The sequence below is a fragment of the Seriola aureovittata genome, chromosome 13 (assembly GCF_021018895.1).
Source record: "Seriola aureovittata isolate HTS-2021-v1 ecotype China chromosome 13, ASM2101889v1, whole genome shotgun sequence".
In the NCBI taxonomy this organism is placed as follows: Eukaryota; Metazoa; Chordata; class Actinopteri; order Carangiformes; family Carangidae; genus Seriola; species Seriola aureovittata.
The window spans coordinates 6071233-6098218 of record NC_079376.1 but is presented as its reverse complement, the minus strand read 5'-3'; the positions used below and the strand labels follow the sequence as shown (position 1 = coordinate 6098218).

The 26986-nt window shown below is 40.9% G+C and overlaps 2 protein-coding genes across 8 annotated transcripts in view; one reads left to right on the top strand and one right to left on the bottom strand.

Annotated features, from left to right (window-relative positions):
• Positions 1-114: 114 nt before the first annotated feature.
• atl1 (atlastin GTPase 1) lies at positions 115-10761 on the bottom strand. 4 transcript variants are annotated; one of them, XM_056394019.1, is made up of 14 exons: positions 10420-10758; positions 8463-8713; positions 7752-7886; positions 7043-7147; positions 6592-6642; positions 5823-5879; positions 5437-5529; positions 5112-5250; positions 4851-4978; positions 4524-4580; positions 4170-4241; positions 3653-4084; positions 2833-2847; positions 115-2271 (listed from the first exon to the last, which is right to left on the bottom strand). In XM_056394019.1, the coding sequence occupies exons 1-14, from the start codon at positions 10457-10459 to the stop codon at positions 2158-2160; spliced, it is 1689 nt and encodes a 562-aa protein (XP_056249994.1). In that variant the 5' UTR covers positions 10460-10758; the 3' UTR covers positions 115-2157. The 4 variants fall into 4 exon arrangements, with proteins under 4 accessions (XP_056249994.1, XP_056249995.1, XP_056249996.1 ...); XM_056394020.1 differs by having other exon boundaries at positions 10426-10757; XM_056394021.1 differs by lacking the exon at positions 2833-2847 and having other exon boundaries at positions 10420-10761.
• An 886-nt stretch (positions 10762-11647) lies between these two features.
• map4k5 (mitogen-activated protein kinase kinase kinase kinase 5) overlaps positions 11648-26986 on the top strand; it is a 31401-nt gene continuing 16062 nt past the window's right edge. For 3 of the 4 annotated variants that reach the window (XM_056394012.1, XM_056394011.1, XM_056394010.1), the window contains exons 1-13: positions 11648-12080; positions 12547-12784; positions 17112-17169; positions 22083-22173; positions 23153-23217; positions 23302-23357; positions 23446-23493; positions 24755-24797; positions 24906-24978; positions 25484-25615; positions 25877-25939; positions 26023-26104; positions 26859-26975. In XM_056394012.1, the coding sequence (XP_056249987.1) occupies positions 12677-12784; positions 17112-17169; positions 22083-22173; positions 23153-23217; positions 23302-23357; positions 23446-23493; positions 24755-24797; positions 24906-24978; positions 25484-25615; positions 25877-25939; positions 26023-26104; positions 26859-26975 (936 nt within the window). In that variant the 5' untranslated portion in view covers positions 11648-12080; positions 12547-12676. The remainder of the gene's footprint in view (positions 12081-12546; positions 12785-17111; positions 17170-22082; positions 22174-23152; positions 23218-23301; positions 23358-23445; positions 23494-24754; positions 24798-24905; positions 24979-25483; positions 25616-25876; positions 25940-26022; positions 26105-26858; positions 26976-26986) is intronic. The other variant, XM_056394013.1, reaches the window with a different exon arrangement.

Here is a 26986-nt window from a genome sequence, read left to right as displayed (position 1 = left end):
GGACTTCTTATTGAAGTATACTACATCTTTGTGTCCAGCAGTTTAAGTAAGTAAGTATTTTTATATCTTAAAACATGTCTGCAGGGAATCTTTCAAGAAATTACTCAAGTCTGGTTTTCATTAATTTGGTCCAACTTTATTATTTATTTCTTTGTAACTGAAATTTTGCAATGCGTGTGCTGAAACTAAGCAGTGCTGACTTGGAAGAGCTCACCAAGAGGTTGAATCATTTGACCTTTCAGTACACTGAGGCTCCCACGATATCCGGAGTTGGTTTGAATGTTGATGAGGGCGGTTTTAGGAATGAATTCTTAAATCCAAGAAAAGTCATCTGCTTTTTTTTTTCCCCCTCCTCTTTTCTGACAGATCTTCAATTCATGATTAATTTGGAGCAACGCAGTGTAAACAAATGCTACTTTTCTGACTTGTTTGAATGGACACAGCACAGCCACGAAGAAATGGGATTTTTAAAACCTCTCGAATCTTAAACTGGACGTAGATGGTTCTTTGCGTGAAGGCCTCACTGATGTTGATTATACATTGTGGAAGACTCAAGAAGCCACTCTGCTGCAGTGCCTTTAAATTTTCAACCCTTGAGGTCAAACCTCAGTATAAACTTGCTAAATGTGCATGACAGTGTTCCTGTACCGTTGGTGACCAGATCTACACGGAGGGGGTGAAGAAAAAAAAACACACATTTCGATGCTGCAGCTGTATGTGATGCAGACGTGTTACAGTGCCGTGATTCAGGGTTATTCGATGAGCTAAAAACAATAACCACAATCCTACAAAAGTACAGTAACAGTCTACTAAGCCAAAGTATTCAAACACCAAAAAGTGCTGTCACCGATACAAGCCTTTTGTTTACAAATGCAAGCTGCTTTGGAAAACACAAAAAGTCGGGGGCCCTGGCCTCTTTCGGCGTGCAGCAGTTTCTCACAGATGATTCAACTTAAGTGTGTGAAGATGATGAAAGAGATGTGGAATGAGGATCCTTTTCCAGAGCAGGCCTGTCGCCCCGCCTAATAACATCTAGCTCTGTTTCCTCGGTGGCCGCAGAATAAAGCTACATTCCTCGGATTTGCTCGAACATTCAGTGAGAAAACACAACAATGGTTTCACCCACCACCTCTACATCACAATGGAAACTAAACACACTCTTTCCCTTCAACCTCAAAAGGCCAAACACACACATATAGAGGATCACCGGGACGCTGCGTAATTACAAAACTGCAAGCAAGACTATAAAGTGAGAGATAATGTCAGCTATGTTGTGTAAACTTTAAACTGTTATTAACTGTGTGTGTGTGTGTTGCGTATTTGTCTTTCCACCCGGTGCTGTTATTTCAAAGCACATGCCAGCACGAAGCTGCTCCCTGATCCAGAACGCTGTAAACCTCCAAAAACAGAACAAAATATACCGTTTACAACTAATAACTGTGCCATTAAGTGTCTGCATGTAGCCAGGCTGCAGAGGATGTGAAATCATTTTTACATGTTATGGCACAATACCACTTTTGTCACAACCATTAAAACTCAATTTTTTTTTTTTTATAAAGTATACCTGGTTTTAGAGCTTAAAGATGACGGACATTAACCATTTACCATGCTGATGATGCTCGTAACGCTTCATTATTTAACATACAGTACATATTTTGGCTTTCAAACATCGCAGATCCTAGATATTGTTTCTTATAAACAGCACTAAACTTCAAAGAACAGAACAATTGTCACAAATGGGGGCGGTTTCACAGGGATGATGTGAGAAAAACCCGTCTGATATGAAATAAAACAGCTGACTGGAGGTTGGATATGCCGAGGTCTCCTCTGGCAGAGCGCCTACAGTGTCTGTACAGGTGTTCATTTTTTTTCTTTTTTTTTTTTTTCCACAGACAAAAAAAGTGAGAGACAATGATTCATGGCATCCATCGCTTGAAAGCACGCACCCACTGACTGAAGAGGTGCCTATACATGAACATTATACAATCCGTTATTAGGTTTAAAGTAGTGAATGTATCGGTGGGGCAGCGCCAATACCAGAATAAAAGAGTGCCTGATGGGTGAGGATGTTCCTCCCCCCCCCCCCCCCCCCCCCCCCCCTCCCTCCTACCCCGTCCATCACCAGGAAGTCTCTGCTGTGTTCTTGTCTCTATCTAATCAGTCCCTCTTCTTGTCCTGCTCCTCGGCAACCTCCTCCACCTGAGGCCCGGGGAAGGCGTGGTGATACAGGTGCCTGTGATTGGCCGCTACATTATACAGCTTGTAGAGAGCCTGTGGAGCAGAGACAGGACACGGTGGTTACCAAAAAGATAGGGCAGCCTGTTTTGAGTCTGAGGGGTAAAGAAAAATGTTCTCAATAAGCTTATTGTTGTGAACACATGGTAATAACTGAGCAGTTTTACTGATGTTCTGGCATCTGGACTGTGGTGGCTGGACAGTCAGGGAACAAGAAGATGAGCCTGAGACAATAAAAGTGAGGGGGACAAAAATAGGAGGGCAGCGCATCCTAAGTGGAAATTACACACTCGAGTTTTTCTGTGGTGGAATATTACATGGGCCTCGACTTTCAGTGTTGTAATTAGACTAAATACATTAATTAAGCCTCGAGTTCTGGGGCAGTTGCCCAATTAGCCCAGTTTGTAATACAGCCTTGGATAATAGTGACAAGAGGAGGCAGCAAAGTCACACAAAGTGTCACTGATTTATTCATCCGTGCCTTGGCCTCCACAGTTTCCTACTAATATTAAAATTACAGATTTTGAGGGTCTGTCCCTGCTGTCTGTCTGTACAGTTGCTTTTTGTAAATATTCCCATGAGCACTGCTCCACTTACCTCATTTGTGCTCCCCTGCAGAGGCATTAAAAAAGAAAGAATATATACAGTGTGAGCACATACATGCGCATATAACATAACACATACAATAAAAAAGGTGTGTCAATAACAGATCATTATTGCTGTGGTGGGTCTGAGCCTGGATGGATCCTGTCACTGATTCCAAGGAGACTGTTGCCACCTAGTGGTTTAATGATACTCAGATACTGATGGAGGTGCAGCTCAGTGTGCAGTGTTCGTCTTCGCTGTACGTAGTGCATTCTGGGATGTTGATTATTCAGCAAAAAGAAAATTAGCAGAGAGCAGATTGATTGTTTAAGTTATATTTTAGTAAAATGCCACAGATTCGCAGGGTTCTGCTTCTCAGATGTGAATATTCGTTGGTTTTCTCAGTCGTCTGTAATGTCACTTAATCACTTTGGGTTCTGCTCTGTTGTTTGGACCATAACAAGCTATTTGAACAGACCAGCTTGAGCTTTGGGAAATAGTGATAGGTATTTTTCAAATATTTTCTAACACTTTATAGAAAAAATTTGAATAATCAATAATTAAAAAAATTCGCAGTTGTAGCTCTGTTTTTTTTCTGGTACTATAATTGATTATTAATTGATTTAACTACAAACTGATTTCATAAAATTGTGTTGAGTCTACTTACAACAAAGTAAGGGAGCAAACCTGAGTCCTAATAAGACGTTAGGTAAATCCTGACCGTTTCATTGGCTGCCGTCTAAGGTTGAACCTGGCGAGTATTGATTCAAGTATTGATAAAGTCAGACAGCCAGCTTTGCGTTTAACTTCATTAATGTTATTGTTGATTTACCTGGTCCCACAGTGCACCAGCCACCTGGTCGATGACGGCGCCGAGTTCTCGGTATTCCCCGGAGTACCGGATGTAGGCCCAGGTGCAGAGAGTGATCAGTGCCAGACCCAGGATCATGTTGCACAAGCTGGCTATGATGTCCACGCCCACAAAGCCCGTGATGCCCGCGGCCACATACATGACAAAGATGACCACGAACAGGGTGGCCGGCGTGCGGGCTGCGTGGAAAATGTTCTTGGAGTCATTGTGCTTGATGTACTGGACAAAGACCTCGTCGATCTCGCCCTCCAGCTGCTGCAGGTAGCGGCGGCTGAACTCCTCGCCTCCCATCTTCTTCACCCCCCGAAACACCTGCAGGGCCTCCTCCCTGATGACGCTGTGTCGGGCCTGGAGCTCGCTGGGGGCCAGGAAGGGCCGATCACCACCACAGACCTGGGGACGGGAAAGAGTGGACAAATGAAGACGGATCCTACAGCTTGGGATTTGTTTGGGATTTCCTCTTCATGTCTTCACCTACCTCCTCCATTTTCTTGTTGTACAGATCTTTTGCGGCTGCGACCGCTGCCAAGTTATTCGCCTCTGCTGTGGCCTGAGAGGAAGCACATGAAAATATAGTGCTGATTGAGTCACAGCATCACAAGTACAAGAACAGGTGCACAGGTGAGTAATTAAAAAAATACAATATTATATAAATCTACTATATATGAAGGAAGGAAAAAGGAACTAAATCCTACATACACCAACATAGATAGTGACTCGAAAGTGTGTTGAGACAAAGTGAGGAGAGGCAGGAAGCTGCACTTGAAAGTCTTGTGTCGCCATGGAAACATCAACATCACTACATCAACAAAACAGTGAAAAAATAATTTACCTGTAGCATGGATTTTGGATGCGGCAGCTCCTCGCCTTGGTAAATTTTGATGTATGCCTGAAATAAAGAGTGAAGACAAGTGAAGGAAACAAATTAAATCAGGAATAGAACAGAGATTTAAAGTTACTGTTACACATGATAAAAAGACAATATATGACTGTGAATCCAAAGCAAGGGGAAGAGGGACAGCAGGAGAAATATGATGGCGGTTGATAATATGAATATCCCTTCGTGGTATCGCTGTATGTCTGATTTATGGAGCCTATGTGGTTTTTAATGTGCCAGAAGTCGGCGCGTGTGCTTCACAGTAACGTCCTTCTTTCCGACCTTGAAGTACTCCACCAGGCCTCTGCAGGTGATTTTGCTGCCGTTGATCTCCTTCACGTCGATGTTACGAGGACTGAGGAGCCACGGGACCAGAACCTTCAGGTTGTTTATGAACTCGCCATCGATTTCTGGACGGGGAGGAGGAGGAAGAGCAACATTCATTCAATCATATTTAATATCTGGTAGATGATTTGCTTTGTTTTGCCTGCATTTCAAACTTCAACTGAGAACCTTAACATCAAAGAAACAGCTAGAGCGTACCTTTAATTCTTCCATCAAAGTGCGGGTTAGTGGCCACCTTGAGGCCGGGGTGAGGCATCAGGAAACAGGAGATGTTGGTGAAGCAGGAGTGGATGTGTTTACGCACGTTCTGCAGCTCTTCGTGCTGGTTCTCTGAGATCTGCACCACAGACACGAGCACACGTTAGACATGATTCAGTTTTGGTTCTGCCAACCTCATGTGAATCTGCGCTGCGATTCTTTCAAACTGCACTTTATCAGCGAGTCGCACGCAGCTGTGGAAACTGACGTGACAGGAGGGAAAGTGACTTGACCTTCAACCCCTGTGACATCAGTGACGACTGACCTTCAGTCTCTTCTCCAGGAACTTCATGCCTCCTTCTTGTCCGTAGGGAAACTCGTACGGAAAACTCCAGTCTCGAACGAGGAAAATCATGGACTGGAAAAAAGAAAATGTCACTGTGATTCATGACCTAACTGACACAACTGGAGATTTTAGTCAAATCACATCTACAAGTAATTACACAGCTGCCAGTTGTTCACTTTGAAATCCTTTTCAGTGATTAAACTTTCCGTTGCTCATTAAATTCTCTTACATAACAAACCTCAATTCAGTATTTCAAGCTGCTTAAAAAATAAATACCAGTAACAATGTTTAAATGTCATTTACAGGCATTTGTCTTCAATCAGCACAGTGTCGCAACTCCAGCAAGTGAAACTATTATACAGTACCTGGAATGGTTTGAGGAAAGTCTCCTCCATTGCTAGTCTGCCATACTCAGTGAAAAGCTGAAATAAATGAGGATAAAACCAAATCAGAGACAATGTCAAATGTTTTGATTAAACGTCCCACTTTTTACACTTTTATTTGAAGGTTTGATATCCATAAGAAGATATAGTTTTACATCAACAACAGGTCGGTGAGCCAATCAAAAGAGAGACTCTGAGCCTCTCCTCTGATTGGCTGATTTCTGAGTGATTGAATAAAAGTAAAGCAGATTGCAGGTAAACATTCGGACGGTGGGTCCAGGCGGGCGGGGCTTGGGGCGTGGCTGAGGGTGGTAACTGCTTTGTTGTGACATCACAAAGTTACAGAAGTCCTGGCGGCTCGTTTTAAGGCTCAGTTTCTGAATACAGACTGTGTGTGTTTCTCTGTGGACTGAGGCTTTGATACTTACACAGTATTAATAAAGAACCTAGACCTGATATATAATCAAACAACACATGGAAATCTACCTTTATACAATACGGGACCTTTAAGTACCATAGTCGTTTTTATGAAAGATCAGGTATATTTGTGCCCTTGGATGCTGAAGAGCTTCTGTGGAGCACTTAAATTCAGAATTTGAATATATGTGGAAGTTTTTTAATTACAACTGGTTGGTTATGTTTCTGCTATAAGCCACAGTACACAGCCAAATACTAATATACAGGTTTCAAATCTGGACCCTGCTGTTTAAGCTCTCAATCGAGCATTAGTGGTGATGTTCGACAGTGTTACCTGCAAGTGCTGAAGGTCGTCCTCTTGTACATTCTGTGAGATATTGTAAACCTGAAACAGAACATGCATACACAGTATTATTTCTTTAACGCTGCTCCATAACAGTCAAAGAACAAACCATGTAAGAGTTTACAGTCACGCTTTTGACCTGATGATGGCGCTAGATGAAACGTTAAGGGGTCACCAAAGCTGGAATAATTCATCCTGAGGGGAACATGAATGTTTGTACCAAATTTCATGGCAATCCAGCTCATACCAAAGTGTGTGTGTGTGTGTGTGTGTGTGGGGGGGGGGGGGGGGCAACTGACATGGCGCTATATTGCCATTGCTAGAACAATGTCACTAGCTAGTGCTAAAAATATAACTGTACTATACTCTTTCATACATATGATTAAATATTCATAGTCTTCACTAAAGCAAAGCTGGGTCAGACGGGTAAAAGTCATCGTACCTGCATGGAGCTTATCATGGTGCTCAGAGCGAAAACAGTGGCAGAATCCCTCAGCGTCGACTGGCTGTCAAACGTGCCTTGTGTGTCCATTAGCAATACAGCAACCTGTGTAATGAGACAGATGAAGACACTGACCTGCGCTGCAAGGTGGTCTGCATGTTTCCCCTGCCTCGATTGTGCTGAGTAAAGAGAGTTGTAATATAGTATGTGGATTATTATGGAAGAGCTGGAGCTCCAGGGAACATGTAGGCAAAGAAAAATGAGTAAAGCAGCTGCCTGAGCTCGTTGGTTTGTTTTTTAATGCAGCTCTAAAAGATCTTGAATTTAAGACAGTATGGGGACATCTTTATTATTATTTTGAGGTCAGTTTTAAAGCTGACAACCAATGGCACTCAGGCCTTTCTTTTGCCTTGCAGCTGTGTTGCGGAAGTTTCTTAGAAGTGTCTAAATGCAAAAACTGACTTCCTCCTGCAGTTTCTAAGTGTGAATGTGTGTAACTATATGAATATGAAGCCGAGAAGAAGTGAAGAAGGGGCAAAGCTGTTGCCAAGATTAATACAAATAAAAATGAGTAATTTTAAAGCAATGGGGAAAAGGTTATGATAGCATCTTACTGTGTCATGTTGAATTATGTCACATTGTACCTCACTGTATTGTAATAGTCTGCTCAATCCTGCCAGGGAATAGTACAGAATAGTTAAGACTTCACCTTTCTTCCATCTGGCTTGTCCACCAGAAAGACCTCACTCCAGATCTGGATCCCAGTGGTCTCCCTCTCGGAGCCCCCCCTCCAGGAGAAGCCGGTCAGAGGCTCGTCTGCTTCCCCGAGCCAGACATCAGAGGCCTGAGCACAAAGACATCAGACGGGTTAGTTCAGTGGGTCAGTTTCTTATCTTCTTATATTGCTTTGGATTAAATATTGAATACTGCATCATCTGTATGTGAAACAAGTACACATGCTTGTGCATAAAGCCTCCACCACAGACATTTCCTCCCCACACACATACATACTGCACATTTAGTAAACACATACACATATCTTGTATTGATCGGTATAAAGAAATGTATATGGAAGCTCGTATGTGCACATGCACCAACACTCTTTGTTTATTTACCTATTATTTCATTGTTCATTGATTCTTTATTTGAATTCATTCATGCACTGCAGCCTATTATTTTCTTGCCGCCTTTTTAAACATCCCTTCACTGAAAAAATGTGAGAGGTGTGACTTTAAATGCAGTTTTGAAATATCCAATAATGAGCTAAATCATCTGACTTTTCCATCCTGAAAAGATGAATATTATCTGTTATGTAAAAATAAAATATCACATATTGGTTTTTCTCAGTAGATTTTTGTTGCAGTTCTGAGGTAGGAGGTCCACATTCGAAAGCTGAGCTTGCACAGACCCAGACACTTACATGGTTGTACATGTAACGCAGCATGAAGTCCATGAGGAAGGACTTGCCCTTGCGGAAAGCCCCAGCCACAGAGATGGCCACCACGTCGCGGTCTCTGACCTCCTCGGCCAGCAGGATGCGACTCAGCGCCGCCTCGTCCAGCTCGAAGGTGTGGTCGTCTTTGACCAGCAGCACCTGGACGGGCCGGGCTCGTCCATCCGGCTCCTCCTCCTCTGAGCTCCAGTCGTAGACATTTTTGTCACTGAGGGACCCTGGGGGACAAGTCAGAGGGGGTGCAGATTAAAAAGGCAGGCAGGGGAATGAACCTGAAAGGGGGACAAATGAACCTTAACTAAACATATTTTCAACTATGAATGTCGTTGTATGCAAAGACAGAACAGTGTTGATGATAAGTAATTTGTGTACTGATATTTTTCCACATAAATTAGCACCAGAAAGTCAAGCAAAGTGCAAGTTAACAGCCATAACTTCTTCACAGAGATGATAAGAAAACACAGCGGTCCATTAGATGAGCAAACAGGAAAAGTTGAGTCCATTATTACTTCCTGTTAGCCCCAGATCAATGGCTTCGCCCGCAAAGCTTGTTAATAACAATAATGAATTACACCATGCCATCAATCCCATCTGTGAGCATCCAATGAGATCATGTGCATTCAGAGCTTTTTCCGGAGCTTTCCAGGCAGTGACTCAGTGTGTTTCCAATCTCTGCTGTCTCATGTAGAGTGTGCAAGCTGCATGACGTCCTGAAGCACAGATTGGGGGAATTTTAGCTCCATAATCCCACTTTTTTTCAATTTTTTTTTCTAATGCTACAACAAACTTAGATCAGCCGATGTAAGTTCTGCAAAGCACAGAAACAGGATCTCTTGCTGAAGAATAAAAAAATTCCTTACACACATTCACCCACGTCAATCTCAGTGGCTGTGATGCTGAGTTAATTGTGTAATTGCATATTAAGCATGCTTATATATCTCACAAAGGCACAGTAACAGGCAAAATTTGGAAGGATGCTAAAAGATTAATGCAGGGTGCCAAGTATGCACAGTGAATAATTTAAGGAGGAATCATCCAAGGTTTCCTCTCAGGCCTGAAGAAGACTGTCAGCTTCACTTCACATCTCCTGCAAAGGCCTCACCCAAGCCCGGCACTAGCCTTCCTGGTTAACCTGATCATGTTGCTGCTGCCCTTAAAACAGCCGAAGACATCAGGAGCAGTGTCTGCTTAAAGTGGGTCAGCCCAGATAAACTCTCTAATGACAAACAGCAGCATTTACCCCCTTTTTTCATCCACTCCTAAAACAGTCATTCAGTCATTTTCCCCCTTTGCAGGCCTGTATTTAAAGATAACATGGGCCACAGAGTGATGTCAGTGGCAATCAAGATGCTGGTTATCATCCTAATCATGGTGGTGGTGGTGTTAATGATGATAGCAATAATGATTGGGGCAAAGATGATGGTGATGAGTGTGATGACAAGCTATTTACTGATGTAATATTACATAATTTCATGCCAGATGCACCATAGACCATGATAAGAGGCTCACAGTGATAAACTCAATAATAGCAGAAGGTTATTTTCAGGCCTTTTGTGGCCTGGACCATCCCAAGAGGATATTTCCTGTGTGCTGGCTATTGAAATCATTTTGGATATTTCATGGTAAAACATATTTATAAAAAAAAATGTGTGCTTTCTTGTGCTTGATTGGCCGATAGTCCTGCAGTGACAAACACAAACATGGTGTATTTCTCACTGCCAGAAACATCACATTTTGTCAGGATCAAAATAAACACACATTGGTCACAATTCTTTGTCGAAATGAAAACAAGCCTTTCGTCATGGAGTCTAAGATAAATATGTAATTGGCTGCGTTGCTTACACCCTCGTCTCGACACGAATAATAAAAAAAAAAAACGCTATGTGCGTCAAGGAAAGCGTGAAATATCAAATGTCGTACGTACACTCACCCCAGCTGTCTCTGTCTTTGCGGTGCTTCGACATAATACTGTCCTTATATCCCTCTATTTGTCCGTTAATGAGCGACCCTAGTCGGTAGTCATGAGTGTCGGGGGTGGGGAGGATGCCCTATCTCCGCCGAAACGATGCTCGTATCACAGGAGGATGATGGAGCTTTTCTTCCTAGCCTGATGCAGCGGTCGCATGTGCAGCCAGGTGGCGCTGTTGTCTGTTGTTCCCTTCTTGCTGTGAAGTAGCAGCTTAATAATGCGGAAAAAATGAATGTGGTTCGCTGTTCGGTGTGTCAAAATAAGAGCCACCGCCAAGTACGGCCTTTGCAATTGATATCAAGGCTCTTTCATTCAGCCTGTTGTTAAATTACCTTACATGCATTTCCTGCTTACGCCGTTAAGTGGCGCCAATTACACAGAGATTGGAATACATGCTGCCTTCGCGTACTGTCGTAAATATCTAGACAAAAAATTACACTATATGCTGGCAGTTGTGTAGTAGTGAGGGGAATAGTGGAACAAAAAAACCTGAATATAATGTTTGTATTTATAAATTTTACTATATTATCATTGAAGGCTGTTACTGGTGGTTGAATAAACAATTTGACATAATGTTTTTTGTATCTAAAACAATATTAGAGTCTCTCAGGGGGGCTATCCTTCTCTGAAAGGTGCACATGGGCTAGTCCATTCCTGCATTGGGGTGGACACGAATAGTTTGTCACAAAAGGGGGGCTAAAGTGAAGCAGTCATCTCATTCAAAAGCAACTTAAATGTAGTTGAGTAGAAGTATAAAGGAGAGGAAAATTTAAATACTATGGGTAAATTCCATTACCTGATAACCATACACTACTGAGGTAAATGTACTTAGTTATTATCCATCACAGAAGAATGGGAATGTCAATGTTTTCTCTAATACTTGTGAATTTTATGAAACACAGTACTGCTTACCAATAAATGGTGCAAAAAAAGTTGACGTTTACACTGACTTACAGTAACTATCAAAAAAATATTTTATCCTTGCTATGCTTCTGTTAATGTAGAAAGCAATTCTCTCGATGCCCAATAACAAATACTTTAATTATATGCTCAATGATATTGTAATTGTTTAATTATTTTATGTTAAAATCATGTGGCTGTGGGACCAGACATTTTGTATTGCTTTTTTTTTTTTAAATTATTATTATTAATGACAGTTTAGATTTTACAAGGAGTTCCTGAATGCAGCATCAGAATCCAGTAACTGCGACTCCTCAGAGATTAGCTACAGACTGTTGCTTTTTTCGGGTGATTTTTTTGGACTGCATTTAAGAGTGCTACTTGACATTACTTATGTAGCTTGCCGTTCATCTTTTACGTATGTGCCTGACGCTTCTCTAAAACTGTCAACAGAGGGAAATGACATGTCAGCGGCTAAACTTAATGCTGGCATTGTTGCGAGGACTGAACTCGACTGTAACGTCTGCGCTGCCGTTGCACTGAAGGAGACGGAGCGAACAGCCACAGCCGACTGAAGTTTACTACTGTTTCCTCGATAACAAAGGGGGACCGCTTTTCTTTCTTTGTGCGATTATTCGACGCCATCGTACAGTTAAAAGCCTGGAAAAGATTTAAAATGCAAGAAGCGCTCATCCGACGTGTTTGTATTGTAAAAGGTAGGCACAGTTGAAGTTAGAACCAGCGGCGAAGCTAAGTTAACGTTTGCTAGTTAGCATTAGCTGACCTGATGCTAAGCCCCTAACTCACCACATCCAGAGTAGACCAGACCTGGATCTGGCTATTTGCTGGAATGACCAGTGCCCATGCTAACGTTAGACACAAGCTAATGTTATTTGAATGCTTTCTGGATTATTCTATGCTTTATTGCGAGCCTCAAATACTTTATTTTGAGGGCACGTTTAAGAGAAAACAAATACCAGAGTTGTTTGTGTGACAGATGTCATGGTAATGGTGACAGAATATTCATATTTTCGACGTAGTCCACCTTAGTTTGTCTGCTGGGTTGATGTTGGGGAACATAAATAAATGAAAAAAGGAAAAAAAAAACATGTTTCTGTTACATTTTGCATTTATGTTCTCTTAATACTTTCCCCCTAAACTTTTCCTATGTCTCTCTATCAGGACATGGGGCACGGAGAAGGACCATCTGAGTAACCGTGATCAACTTTTATTCAGGACCTTCGCTTCGTCAAACCAGCATCACAATAGATCGAGCCAACTAAATGTAAAGGATCGTTTGGTTCAGGCTACCATGGATATCTTTCCCCGACCAAGCGGTGAAATTCAGAGGAGGAACCCTCAGCATGACTTTGAGCTCATTCAGAGGGTGGGAAGTGGCACATATGGAGACGTGTACAAGGTACAGTGGAGTTACTGGTTCCCACAGCCTGTCATTAGAGCTGGAGATATCTTGGTTTACCATCACATGGATTATCAACCCCACAGCCATAATTTAAGGCAGAGTGTTGTTTGTTTTATGAGTCATGATCGATAACATGTGGCCAACGCATCTGACAGTAGCTGTTGAATGAGGGCCAGTTTCTGCATGCATTCATGCCACTTTTTCAGTTACAAAAATACTCCCATTGGCTGAACTACAATGAGCAAAGGATGGGGATCATATTGTCGCTCACCACACATTTCTGTCACATGAAACAAGATGAGTAATATGTTAGGGCTGCGACTAATGATTATGTTCATAATTGATTTAATCTATTGATTATTTTTTCAATTAAGCATTTAGGTTTATAATCTATTAAATGTCAGAAAATACTGAAAAATGTCCATCACATCCTCCCAGATTTCAAGGTGATGTTTTCAAATGTCTTATTTTGTCCAACCAACAGTACAAAACCATTTATGACATTTATGCATTAAAATTTCAGTTGATTAATCAAGAATATAGTCTGCAGATTAATCAAAAATGAAATTAATGGCTGCATCCCTACTATTGTCTTTGATTTCAGTAATATTACAATATACCTAGATGTTGTCTGTCCTGGTTGTGTGGTATTACAGTTAGCTGAAACAATTTCCTGAACTTGTTTTGCTGTTCAGGTTGAGTGAAATGAACAGTGGATGCTTGTACCTGCTTGTCCATTTTATACACATCAGTTTTTCTTTTTGCAGTAGTGACAATGTTGCCCATTCTATTATTGAAACAGCAGCATTTTGGCCTATCATTAGTATTTAGTAAAATTACAGCAATTGAACTTTGTACAGCATTTTTAGATCTTGATTGTGCAGGCAATTCTGCCATAAATACATACATGTATATCTATGTAAATTAAGGGCATTAATCATTCATGCACTAAATTTATTTGCTGTCTTTCAAAGACCTTCAAGTTTAGCACAATTAATTTTAGACACATGAGATAAAATGAGGTGAGGTGAGTGTAGTTATTTTGGTTTTTTTGGCAGACCACAATATGTACACATTTGCAGTTCCGCAAACAAACGCACTAAGCTGCCTAAAACGGGACTGTTGCAGACTCAACATTTCTGTTGAAAAGGAAAGGTACAACTCAGTCTCATAGTAACTCAAAACTTTTCAAAGTGTGTGAAGAAAGACCAAATTAGCAAATTGTTACCGGAATTATAAATCAAGCTACAATCAAAAGACAATATTACTTTATGACTTAATTACTGTCAAGTGGATGCAGTTTTGGAGGGAATTTACTGGAATTATTGTAAACCTTTCATTGGCATGTACTGGAGAGATAGCAGGCATCATGCTCCTGCATTGCATTAAAACTATATTGAGAGACATAAAAGATATATGTTTTTGTGAGGTCTACACAGAAGCTATCTTGTCATATGTGGTAGTTTATCCAGATTTTTCCCACTGTCTGTTGGCTGTAGTGAGGTATGTTTTGCTGGAGAATTTTCTTGTTTATCCATCTGCCACAGACAAACAGATGACCCATCTGATCCACAGTGTGATAGCTCAGGCAGCCTGTCATGGTCCCTCTCCATACAAAGCCTCTCTGGCCAGCCCCCACCCCCAGACAGGCCACCGGTGGAATGCTGCGCCTGGTATTCTCCCAGAGCTCGCAGGCTGAGGGCTGCAGCAGGCTGAAATATGATCAGGCCCCTGTCTAAACATGCGTTTCACTATGGGTGTGTTCTGCGCCGCACTGACAGCGGAAACACCTCAGATTGGGAAAAGTCCTCCTTTGGTCTGCTGTGCACAGTTGCATTTTAATGTGCACAGCATTCCTCACTTTGGATGATTTATTACATCCGATTATATTAATTTGAGAGTCACATATTTTTGCCTTTTTGTTATTACTGTGATAATGATTCATTTATCTTCATTATAGTGTCATATCCTTGGCTCTCAGTGTAGTTTATTTACCATTTATATGCTTGTATTTTAATTCGAATTTGTACTTTTTAATTGTTGCTAGACGTTATGTGCTAAAATCTTACTCTAAGATTAAATAGTTTTACCAGACAAATGCTTATAGGCAAATTTTGTTTTTGAATTGATGAAAGGCCACTAACAGTATTTAGGAAAGGTCAATAATGGAAGTGAGTGCGGTGTTGATACTTGCACTGCCTCTGTTTGTTTCAAAGTGGATGTCAAATAAGGAACTGAAGAATCCTACGAAGTGCACACCTGTACTCTATTTAACAATAATGTTTAGGTCAAGAGTTTCTGATCCTACACACCTCAGTAAGCCTTCATAGTTTATAAGAACTTTGTTGAAGTTGTGAAAAAGTTGGATAAAAGGAAATATGTTCTTCCTTATTGTAAAAAGTTTCTCATATGTCCATACTCACTGCAGTTACCATAGGTCCATGTCAACATCAGACACACCTGTTCTTCCCTGAGCCTGACATGGTGATTGATCTTGTGACAGATTTTGTCTCTTCAGAGGTCTGTTACATGCCAGACTCATCTCCTCCTTCCTCTTGTCAAAGACTGTTTAAGGTTGTTCAAGCTGTCTTGTCTGCTGCATCACATATGTAAACTGCCAGCAAACTTCCTCTTTTGGGGTTTAGTTCTCAGGTTGGTTTTTTGCTGTTTCAGGAAGCTAGACACAGGTTGAAAGCAACACTTTGGTCATTACTTAAACACAGAAAGTCACATAAACAATATGCAAGCTGATCTAATGTGCCATGGTGCAGTACATACACAGTAGAAAAACTGTCCTGTTTTGCAAAATAGGAAAGTTGTTTTTCGTTTGTGTGCTGTTGTTGTTTATATACATGTGTCGTATCAGCTGCAGAACAAGTTTAAGCTTTGTGTGGGTTACCGTTTATATGTGTGAATCACCACCAGCACATTCCCAGCGTTGAAAGGTGGCCATGCTGGAGGGTTTTTGTGGTTTACGGTTGATTTAGCTGCTCGTCTCATCGCTGCACTCCCACAGATTAGGGAGCATCCCGTCTTGACCTGGATTTGGAAGTCAGTGGAACCTACTTTGAAAGAGAAATGTCACATATGATGGATGGATACTTCTTGAAATGTATTTCTATACATTCAGATGTAGTTGCTGCTATAATAAGATATCACACTGTTAAGTTGGTAATGTACGAGAAAAAAAATGACGAGAATGAACAAAAATATCCAACTGTAAGACTGACTAAATCACAAGTCATGCACAGCAGAGATATTTAAAGGTTTGCTGCTCGTCATAGTTGTGGACAGACAGTGTCCAGCCTCTCCCTGCTGACTAACACTACCCATGGGTTGCCCTAATGACCTCTGGGGATGATGCTTGTTTAAGAGGGCTTTTGGTTTGATTTTTGTTGGCCCAGTGAGAAAATACAGTAGAGGTAACCGGTTATCGAGGCACTACTTGAGAATGTAATGATTTTGAGTTTGTCTGATGGATGTAAAACATTCACTACAGTGAATATTTTCATTTCACTTCTCACGAAGGCGAAAGGATCATCCAAACGACAGTCATTGGTTTAATGCCTGTGTAGGCCAAAACTGCAGTCATGGTCTAGTGCTGCATGCAACGATTATAAATCGATTCATTTGTTGACTGTTTATTCATTTAATTTCCTGTTGAGTCAATAAATAATAGTGAAAAAACAGTTTAAAACATCAGTGACAAGTTCTGAGAGCCCAGGGTTACATTGGCACACTGCTTTTTTTGTTTGCCCAACAGTCCCATATCCCAAAATATTCCATTTATATTGATATAAAAGAAAGTAAGGCTGCAACTAACAATAATTTTCTCTCTCAATTTCTCATTAAATTGATCAATCACTTGGTTTCCAAAATGTCTAAAGAGAGTGAAAAATGGTCCATCACAATTCCCTAAAGCCCACAGTGATTTCTAAAAGTATTCACTTTACTATCAAGAAAGACAAACAAGGCATCAGAACTTTTGAGTATTCGAGCATTTCAGTAGCTGGAACTAGGGAATGTTTGGCATTTTTTTTGCTTGAAAATACATTAAGCGAATTATCTGAATATTTACCGGTTATTTTTCTGTCAATGGCCGAGTTGTTTCTGCGCTGAAAGAGAGAAGAGCAGCAAATTCTTACATTTGAGAGGCTCGAACCAACAAATATATCTGATTGTTCCTCGATAAATGAATTAATCACCTAATCAATTATCATTAAACAGGCTACACCACTTAATGGTTGACCATTAATTTTCTGTCACATGAGCAGTATAATGTCCATAGTTTCTCACTGACAGTTGTGTCTGTTGTGTCTTTCAGGCTCGAAACATACAAACAGGAGAGCTTGCTGCTGTGAAGATCATAAAGTTGGAACCAGGTAAGAGTGACCATCTTATTATCTCAGTTTTTCTCATCATAGTGAAGAGAAAACATTCTGTTTTCAGATTTTTCTGTCAGAGCTGAAAAATAAGGTCTGGAAAACAAGTCTGTTATTTTCCAGGCTTTTGAATGGAATGCATATAAAGCACTAAAAAGACTGAAAAATATCATTGCACCGTGCCAATACACATGACTGCAAATATTTATGTGTTGGTAGACCCACTGCTGTTTCACATTTTTTTTAATATGTCTCGTGAAATTTACCGTCTGAAAAAGCGTGTCATTTGGAAAACGAAAACAGAGCAGCGTGACATGAGTGTATGAGGCAGGAGAGGAAAGATGACATTTCTGACTGTGCCCTGCTCTGGAGTCTGTGCTGATGATGACCTAGTGACAGAGTTAGTGCGATCCAGATTAGTGGGATTACCAAGAGGACTTTGTGCCACCGGCAACCAGACAGAGCTCATCTGATTACCAGTCAGTGAAGGAGGAGATTCACTTCTCCTTGTTTTCTCTTTCATTCATTATGTCACTGCTTGTGTAAGGCTGTGAGTGACAGGATAGTGGGACTAATGGTATATTTTTGCCTGAAGTTTAAACGTGTTGTTTTTCTCAGGTGTGATCTTGTCCAGCGTTAAAATCAGTAAACTCTCAGATCATCTGTCTGAAATACATTTTTGCTCCCTCCTGATCAGACTGTAGAAGTCTTGAGCTTTGATATAAGGCCTTGACATATTCTGCTGGCATAAAGGAGGAGGGGGGATTAGAGTGCATTCGTGTGTGCTGCAGAAGATCAGGGGGGCTTAAGCTGCAAGTTGGAAGAAATACTGGACGAGGAATATGATTTTCTTGCTGTCATGACTCCTAAGAATAGAAATTGTAAATGCATACTCACTGATTTATAGTGCAATCGTAGTGAATATCATTTGTAGGAATGACCCCCGAAACGTGGTTCTAAATGATGAAGAACCCTTTTTTAAGATGGATTCTTTCATTGGTAGTTGAAGAAAATCAGGAAGTGAAATGAGCTTATCAGAGTCCACCAGACTCACACTGAGACCAGAGACACCAAGGAGGAGAACATGACACGGGTTAAAGTTTCATACTGTATTTACTTGAGTTGAAGACATCTATGCTTGTTACTGAAAGTGTAAGAAAACCTTTGTGAGCACAAAGCTAATAGAAGTGACTTATCAAAGCAGCTGTTCAGCAAGCATACATTTGAGCTGCTTTGCCACAGACTCCTGTCCACTGCTGGTATGATTTAGCCGTAACGTACTTGTTAGGCTAATAGCAAATAATTTTGAACAAACTTAAACTAAAACCGACTGTTTATAATTGCGTAATCAGCCAAATATCTTAAATTATGGTTGATCCTTATCGACTTTCTGTCTGAGACGGCAGCCCTCGCTCTTTTTAAGTGCTACACAAAGGCAACTGGACTTATTCGTCGTTGTTGAGGACGTTTCACCCCTCATTCATTTCGAACGTCTTCTAGAACCTCAAGTAAGTCCAGTGGCCTTCCTATAAAACTTAGAAATACCATGACCTGGATGACTGAGAGTCTTCACAGACATACAGCCCCCACTCCCAGGCCAGCCCCTCCACCCTCCACCAGCCCAGTGAATCCACATCAGCCGTGAGAGAGAGGATTACAGAGGACAGGATTGATGAGTGGTAGTGATGGTTAACATTTTACATTTGTTTCCAGGGAGCTATTTTTGACTTACAATGACTAAGCTTTTTTAAACATTACTATTACTGCTCTCAGAAGTATGTATCAATTCTAATCCTGTTCTGATATATAATTTCTCTTGTACAGCATCTAGTAAAAAATTGCGTCATGTTTCTGTGCATGTACATCATTTGCAGCAAAAAGTTTCCAGACAAATATCTTTAAACACCATTCACATTTGCTTGATCCTTCTTTTGAGACGAAACGAGGTTTAACCCAGACAGGGTCATCCTGTTTAAGCAGGACTCTCTTTTCTTTACCCCCACTTTTGTAAGAGTCACTCCTTTCTGTGCTTGAGGTAAACAGCTGTGGGCGGACCGTTGAACCAAACAGGTTTGGCCAGGAGAGAGGAGTTAGGAGTGGTGAAGCCCTCTGGCTGCAGGGGCTGCAGGGAGCAGAGCAGGGTAATCTGATCATTGGGAGGGTAAATGATCAGTGAAGACCTTATTAGTGTTGGTCTCACTTCACTCACTGACCATCGAGGGAAACTTTTAGTACCTGCTTCTGTTAAACACTATTACTCTTCGTGTGACAGTTAATTTTTTCAGTTTTTTATTTCTGTCGCTGAGACGTTGGCACAAGCCCCCTGGCAGTTTCCATTAGAAATTCAGCTGCAAGCCATTTGGGTGTGGAAGAATGTCTCTCAACTCTGCGTGCCATTGAATTTATTTTCTATGAGCCTTTACGTCAGAGCAGAACCAGTAACTTCGTGAAACGTTTTTGGGATGGAGCTTAATTAGTGAACTGCTTTTAATTTTTTACTTTAAAGATAAACTTCTTTTTGTCAAAGATGTAATTTTATGTGGAAAGACGGAACAGCTATGCAATCATATACTTAATTCCTACACAATGAATTGAAACTTGAAGCCGTGAGTGAAGATGTGTACATTCACAGACCGGAGGGAAGCGTTCAATATGACAGGAAGTGGCTAAACTCTTCAGCTTCAACTTGCGAAGAAGAGAAGATTGTGTGGAGACTTGTTATGTCTTTTTTTTTCTTTTTTTTTTTGACCAAGCACAGAGTCATGTCACTGAAATTACCCTTGCTCAAATTTTTGTGGCTCCTTGTACCATTTGCTCTCTGTCAACAGATGCATGTGAAAATGACTTATCAACATTAGTTCTTCTTGATGTGAAATGACACTAAAATTAGTAACAGTGTAATTACACATTAGTAGCAGTAATATGTAATTGTAACCAAATGAATCTGCCCAAAGTAGCACTTGCTGGTAGTATTTTGTAATGTGGCAAATACACTGAGACTGGAAATAATTTTCACATTCGTCATCATTAAAGCTGTAAAGCACTAGCTTTTGTAAGACTGTTATACATTCACTACATCCGTATTATGCCACATAAAAAAACAATAAACAAGGCTGAAAAACACAGCAAGCAAACTGAGTAATACTGGCACCTCACCATAACCTCTGCTCTTGTTCTTGAGTGGAGTTCAGCTGTTCTTGCTACAGACTTCTCAAGCATCTGTAACAAGAATAAGAAAATGGAAATAATGGGGCTTGCTGGAATAAATAATTGTAGGTTGTGGCAGGTTGCTGAGCCAATGAGCGAAATGTCTTGCAGAGGATTTGAGTAGAAATTTGAATCAAGCTGTTTTTAAGAGTAATATATTGATGGCAGCATCCCAAGCTACATGTAAAACCACTCAGATGTACTTTTAAAATTCTTTCCACATACAGAACATTGCATGTTCACGGTACATCCTCCCACTGGTGACTTACACTTCCTTTTTCACAATCAACATCTCAGCCATGATGAAGCTAATAAATATACTGATCAAGGCCTTGATCCGATGAATCTAATGAAAAGAAAGGTGATGCGCTCTAATGTAGTCAACAGGGATGCAGGTATACATAGTGGTTCTTTTAGATTGGGTCTGAGATCTGACATTTCATCAGTCTATTGATGTTACTCTTTACAAGAGTCGGCAGCTTGTACATTCAAAGCTGATTGAAATTTGCCAGTTTGTTGTTTATCAGCTGGATAGTTCTGCACGGCATTCCAGCCAGACTTCAATTCAGCCTCTCACGTGAGAGAGACTAACCCCTCCCTTTGCAGACTGAAAACAGGGCTGCTGTATAGCAATTGTACTTGAAAAAGAGCCTCTGTGGCCCAGGAGGTATCTCCATTAATCATGTTTTCTTCCAAACTTCAACTGCTGCTGCATCACTTTTTTTTAAAATTTTTTTATTTGCCTCCTGGTTCAGTGTCTGGAGCTGCATACTGTAGTAAGATGCTGGTCAGGACTGGTTGGTGATATTGCCAATTTTTGCTTGACACTCTGACTATGTTGTCAACCAGATGATTTTTTATAACAGAATTCAGGCATCAAGAGAGGCTTGTTTACATGTCACATTGGTCAGCAGCAAAGACACACACCAAAAAATTGGTTTGTTGACAGTAATTTCCACCACAAGTAATGAGCGGCCTGCTGTTTTGTTTTTAATGTTTTTGGCAGAGATTGTGTCCATTAAATCAGCTTAATCTGGGCTCTTGCCTATGATGACAGTCTGTTGATAGAGCGCCGAAGCTGGCAGGGCCTGGTAGATCTTAACCTCCTGTTAATGTATTCCAGCGCCGTGTCTCTGTACAATTGGGAGCAGCTGGGCTTACATATTTTTGTCTTCTTACTTCCTACTGGTCGGATGTGTTTGAGTGCTTTGCTGAACTGGAGAGCAGCCTGGATATTCGCGTATCCCACATAAACTTTAAAAGTACAAGGTGTTCTTTCTATTGTTATTAGCTGGTCTGTAATCTGATGTATTTACATAGAGATGAAATATTGAACCATATAGTGAGAGGAATAAAAGGGAAGACTATTCTGTGTTTTTTAAGTCTGGAAAGATTATAGTGTTTTCTAAAAGCTCAAGTTTAAGGCTCGATCTATGTATAATCCCAAATGCTTTGAGTGGTTATTTTTGTCACCATTTCAGAATGTAATGTTTGTTCTAGTGTCAAAAACATCACTTCATTGTGTAAGTTTTGCAGATGAATCATAACCCTACTTGTTTTTATTTCATGCCTGCAATCATTCTGTGAGGTGTTTGTTTCCAAACGGAAAATATGTCACTTAAAATGAAACAATTCCCCATACAGAAAATGAAAAAAATAATAATTTTCTGTCCATGTGTCTGTGTGATTTCTCCCTCTGTTTCCAGGGGATGACTTTTCCATCATACAGCAGGAAATCTTCATGGTGAAGGAATGCATGCACCACAATATTGTGGCCTACTTTGGGAGCTACCTCTGGTAAGAGCCAGCTTAGAATAGTCCTGCTTTGTCATTTTACTCTCAGTATTTTCTCTTCCCTTGCTGCCAGTTCAAGGTATAACATTTATGGAAATCACATGTTACTGTCAAAAGGATTAATAAGCCACTGCCTGAAACTCACATGACATATTTAATGACTTAGTCACACCTGTGTGTGAAAGTATGACTCAATGTCTTCAACTCGGCCGACCGGTGCTGACTAGGCCCTTTAGCGCCAGGATGCAGCTCTCATGTTTTAATGGAGCCTATGTTTTGTGGTTGGTATCTGAGGGGAAGTCGGGCTGGTGTGCCCGCCACTGCCTCCGATTTCCAGCAGGTTTAACTGGAATATGAGCCTCTGATCTGTTTCATATGGCTGCTTGTCCACAGAGACGCATTTCTTATCACAGCAGGTATGTCGTATATAGTCTCGCCACACAGAGAACAAATGGTGACTGTAAAGCCTTAATGAGCAATCCACCATGCATCAATTACTATAAAACTAGTTCCATTCTACTAGAAGAACCGCAGCTTTATTCGGGGAAGTTTGAGTTTCCTTTCAGACCTGTTTCCCGACCCAAAATAATTTCCACATCCAGCTAAAAGATGTGAAAAGTAGCACCGTTGTGATTGGGAATGTGGGGCAGTTTACGGTATCATCATCTCTGCTGGCCAAATGTCACAGCTGTAATCATAGAATTTTATCATGGTTACACCAGTCTTATTTTTAGCTTTTTGTTAGAGGGTCGACGTGGGTTTTCTACCCACCCCACTCTCTTTTATTAACATGTGTTGGGAAATTTCTTAGTAACGTTATTTCAGGAAGGATGGATGATTTGTACAGCTCAACTTGTTCAGTAAGAAACCTTTGACAAACTTTTGTGCTATCAAGATATCTAGCTACTTAGCTGTATAAATCTGTCTAGTAAACTGGAAAAGCAACAGCTCCTAACATCATAATCGTCTCTGCTTTCCTCAGTCGAGAGAAGCTTTGGATATGTATGGAGTACTGTGGTGGAGGATCTCTGCAGGACATTTATCATGGTAAGTTTTATTTTCAAGATGAAGTCATAAAATGGTGTTTAATACTGTGCAGATGTAAAATCAATCTCTGTCTGTGTGTTATAGTAACGGGACCTCTGTCAGAGCTTCAGATAGCATACGTCTGCAGAGAGACCATACAGGTTACTTTATTTTGTAAATAATGTTTTGAATTTCAAAGTTTGTAATTTCACTTAAATTCATACTGAATACATTTATTTTGTTTTATAGGGTTTGGGATATCTGCACACCAAGGGCAAGATGCACCGTGACATCAAGGTATCATATCTTTTCTATTTTGTTTTCTTTTCTTTCAACCTTCATTTTATCCAGGACATGCCCATTTTCATCGGCCACACATGGACACTTTTCCTCATGCCTGCGTAGACGGATTAAAGGTCCCATATTTTACACTTTTCCTGTGTTTTATTTGAAGTTTTGATGTCCATAAGACGACCCAAAAACCATCAATCTAGTTTTACATCTCTCTCAGGACTCTCTCTGGAGCTCTAGCAACAACAGGTCGGTGAGCCAATCAGAAGAGAAGCTCTGAGCCTCTCTTCTGATTGGCTGACTGAGTGATCGAATAAAAATGTAGAAGATTTCAGGTAAATACTCAGAGAAACCAAATCCTTCAAGGTATCCTGTGGGCTGAGAGCAGGGACTGCTTTGTTGTGACATCACAAAGTTACTGAATACAGTCTGTGTGTATTTCTCTGTGGACTGAGCGCTTTGATACTTTCACAATATTATTATGTAACTTAGACCTGCTTTATAGTCAAAAATGACACGGGAATCTCACTTTATACAATATGGGGCCTTTAACAAAAAAATCTCAGAAGGCAAGAAAGGGAGAAAGAAGGAAAAGAGGAGGGAGGGGTGAGGCTGACACAAAGGAGCAGCAGTGGCACAGCCTTGAAACAATTAATGTCATGTTGATGCGTCTGTTGGCTCTGAAACAGTCCAGAGGCCCGACGTCTCTCTGAATTAGTGGTGCTGCAGAGGTGTAAACTGAAGTCACAGGAAAAGCATAAGCTGGGGCCATGCTCACCCAGAAGCATGTGACCAGTGGTGTTAGTTACTGCAGTTCTGAGGTTGAGCTGAAGTTGCGTGATTGCCTGCGCACATGCTGGAGCCTCAGTCTCATGTGTTATCGCAGGTCAGGGCTGGACCTATTATCTTTACTCGGCTCTACGGAGTGAGCACTTCCTGTTTCCTCTACTCTCACTACAGGATGCCACCAGAGAGACTGTCAGTCACAGCCAACAGAAACACCATCAGTGGGACTGTCAAAAAGCTGTGCTGGTGTAAATTTACTGGAAGTCAGATCAGTAACAGGTCTGAGCAGTTAATGTTTCGACCAGACCAGATGTTACTGAGAAAGCTTGACACATAATTGGCACTTTTCTTATGAACAAGTTTTGCAACACATCAGTCCTGCTCAGTCAGTCTAATGGTACTTAAATATTACTTTGGTCTTTTGAATGTATTTTCTCTAAACTAAAAACAAAAAATAAACTTTTATGGGACTTCTTAACAGGGTGCCAACATACTTCTAACCGACAACGGAGATGTGAAGTTAGGTAAGTTGCTCTTTAGTTCTCTTAATTCTCAAGGACTTGAACTCCTCAGTAGCTGTGAGTTGTATGTGGATTACATAATCTGAAAAGCCCTGTCAATCCTTGTTACAGCTGACTTTGGAGTTGCAGCCAAAATAACAGCCACCATTGCCAAAAGAAAGTCCTTCATTGGAACACCTTATTGGTGAGTGTGTCACCCTCATAAAATAAGCCTGTAGGCCTTTAACAAGCTTTGCTGAATAGATCCAGGAAGCATGCTTTTCCTTTTGGAATTAGTCTTATTCAAAGAAGCATTGAGTCAATACTTGTTATCAGATACTAAAACATTTTCCTGTCATCATCTGTCTCTATCACCATATTGTATCTAACAGATCTAGTTTGTGGTGACACAGTGTACTAACAGTGAGACAGATGCTTCAGCTGAAAGGTGAAAGTTCAAATTCCCACAGCAGCTGAAGTGTTTTTGAGAAGGTGACTGAATCCTTACCAGCCCCAGGGCCACTGTCCTGTCACTGACCCTGACCTCTAAAACACACTGTCGAAGAGTGAAATGTGAACATAGTTTTCCTACAAAGATCAGCAGAAAATGTCATTAATAATATCAGTTTTAGTTTTCACTTCAGGGAGACCAACCTTTCATTTTTATTTTTGGAGAGTTGTCACTAAATCCTTGCCCTGCATTTATCCAGGATGGCTCCTGAAGTGGCGGCAGTGGAGAAGAACGGCGGCTATAACCAGCTGTGTGATATCTGGGCCGTTGGCATCACATCCATAGAGCTGGCCGAGCTGCAGCCTCCAATGTTTGACCTACACCCGATGAGGTATGTTTTACTTTCCTCAAAAATGATCAGTCAGAGCTTCCTCAAATGCTTCTTAGGCTGCTTCCTGCTTTTGTGTTCTTCTAATGTTTCATCGTGTCTTTTGATTACTTGAATGGTCATCCTGTTTCATTCAAAATACAGTTTATATTTAGAAGAAGTGCAGGCCTTTACATTCCCTAACTTTTGGTCCCCCTTTTTGAGTATATTTCCCTGTTTCAGTCTAATCCAGCAGTTTAATGCTTGTTTCTTTGTCTTCCCCAGGGCCTTGTTTTTGATGTCTAAGAGTAGCTTCCAGCCTCCCAAACTAAAAGACAAAAACAAATGGTGAGGGTCCCAGAATATTCACTGTGTCTCAGACAGCAGCAGTTATGATAATTGGATTAAGACAAAATCATCTTGTCTCCCAGGTCCACCGCCTTCCATAACTTTGTCAAAGTGTCTCTGACAAAGAACCCAAAGAAGAGACCCACTGCGGAAAAACTTCTATCGGTAAAAAATCATATTAAATCATATTGCTGTCTTAATTGAAGTGCAGATTTGGAGTTGAATTTACATTAAATGTTAGAAAATGCTAGTTAAGTCTCAGCCATGTCTGTGTTCTTCCCTTTTTGCATTTTATTCTTTTAGTTGCTGTTAGAACTGTTAGATGCTGTTTTTTGCTCTTGAACTGTTACTATTTGCACAGCACGCAAGAAGAAGTTTGCATTCTGACCAAATCTAGTAGGATCTCAGTTGGCCTGATGAGCTTCTGTGTGGTTTGGCTGAATTTCTAGCTGTTTGGCTCACGGTCAGACTCTGGCCCTGAACGGTTGATCAAAGTTCAGGAACTACATATCTTATTTATTTATTTAAACTTTTCAATTATATCATAGCTGAAGTGCCTCAACTCATTTAAGACGAAGGAAAAGGCCAGTTAGCACCTGTTTTTAATCTTCAGACCTCAGTCATATTCTAACTACACTTCTTCTGTTTCTTAAAAGCTACTTCTATTCTCATGGAGTCTCATTCTCACAGTTCATGTCTCTTGAGGATAGTTCTGGCCCCGTAGTTAATGCAGACAGTCTGAATTACTCTAACAGTGAAACTAGGACTTACATCTCTCTTTCTGCAGGGAGGTTGTGGCTCTTCACCTAGTTTCATGGATCTTGCATGTCAGATTAGGGATGTCACACTGCTGATACAAACTATTATCAAATTGTGCAGCAGTTTACAATAACTTGCAATCCTTTCTTGTTTCTTGCAGCATGTGTTTGTGGCCCAGACGGGTTTGACAAGGAGGCTCGCTGTCGACCTCCTGGATAAGATGAACAACCCAGACAACCACCAGCATTACAGTGAGGTGGACGATGATGACCTCGAGGTAATGTCTGG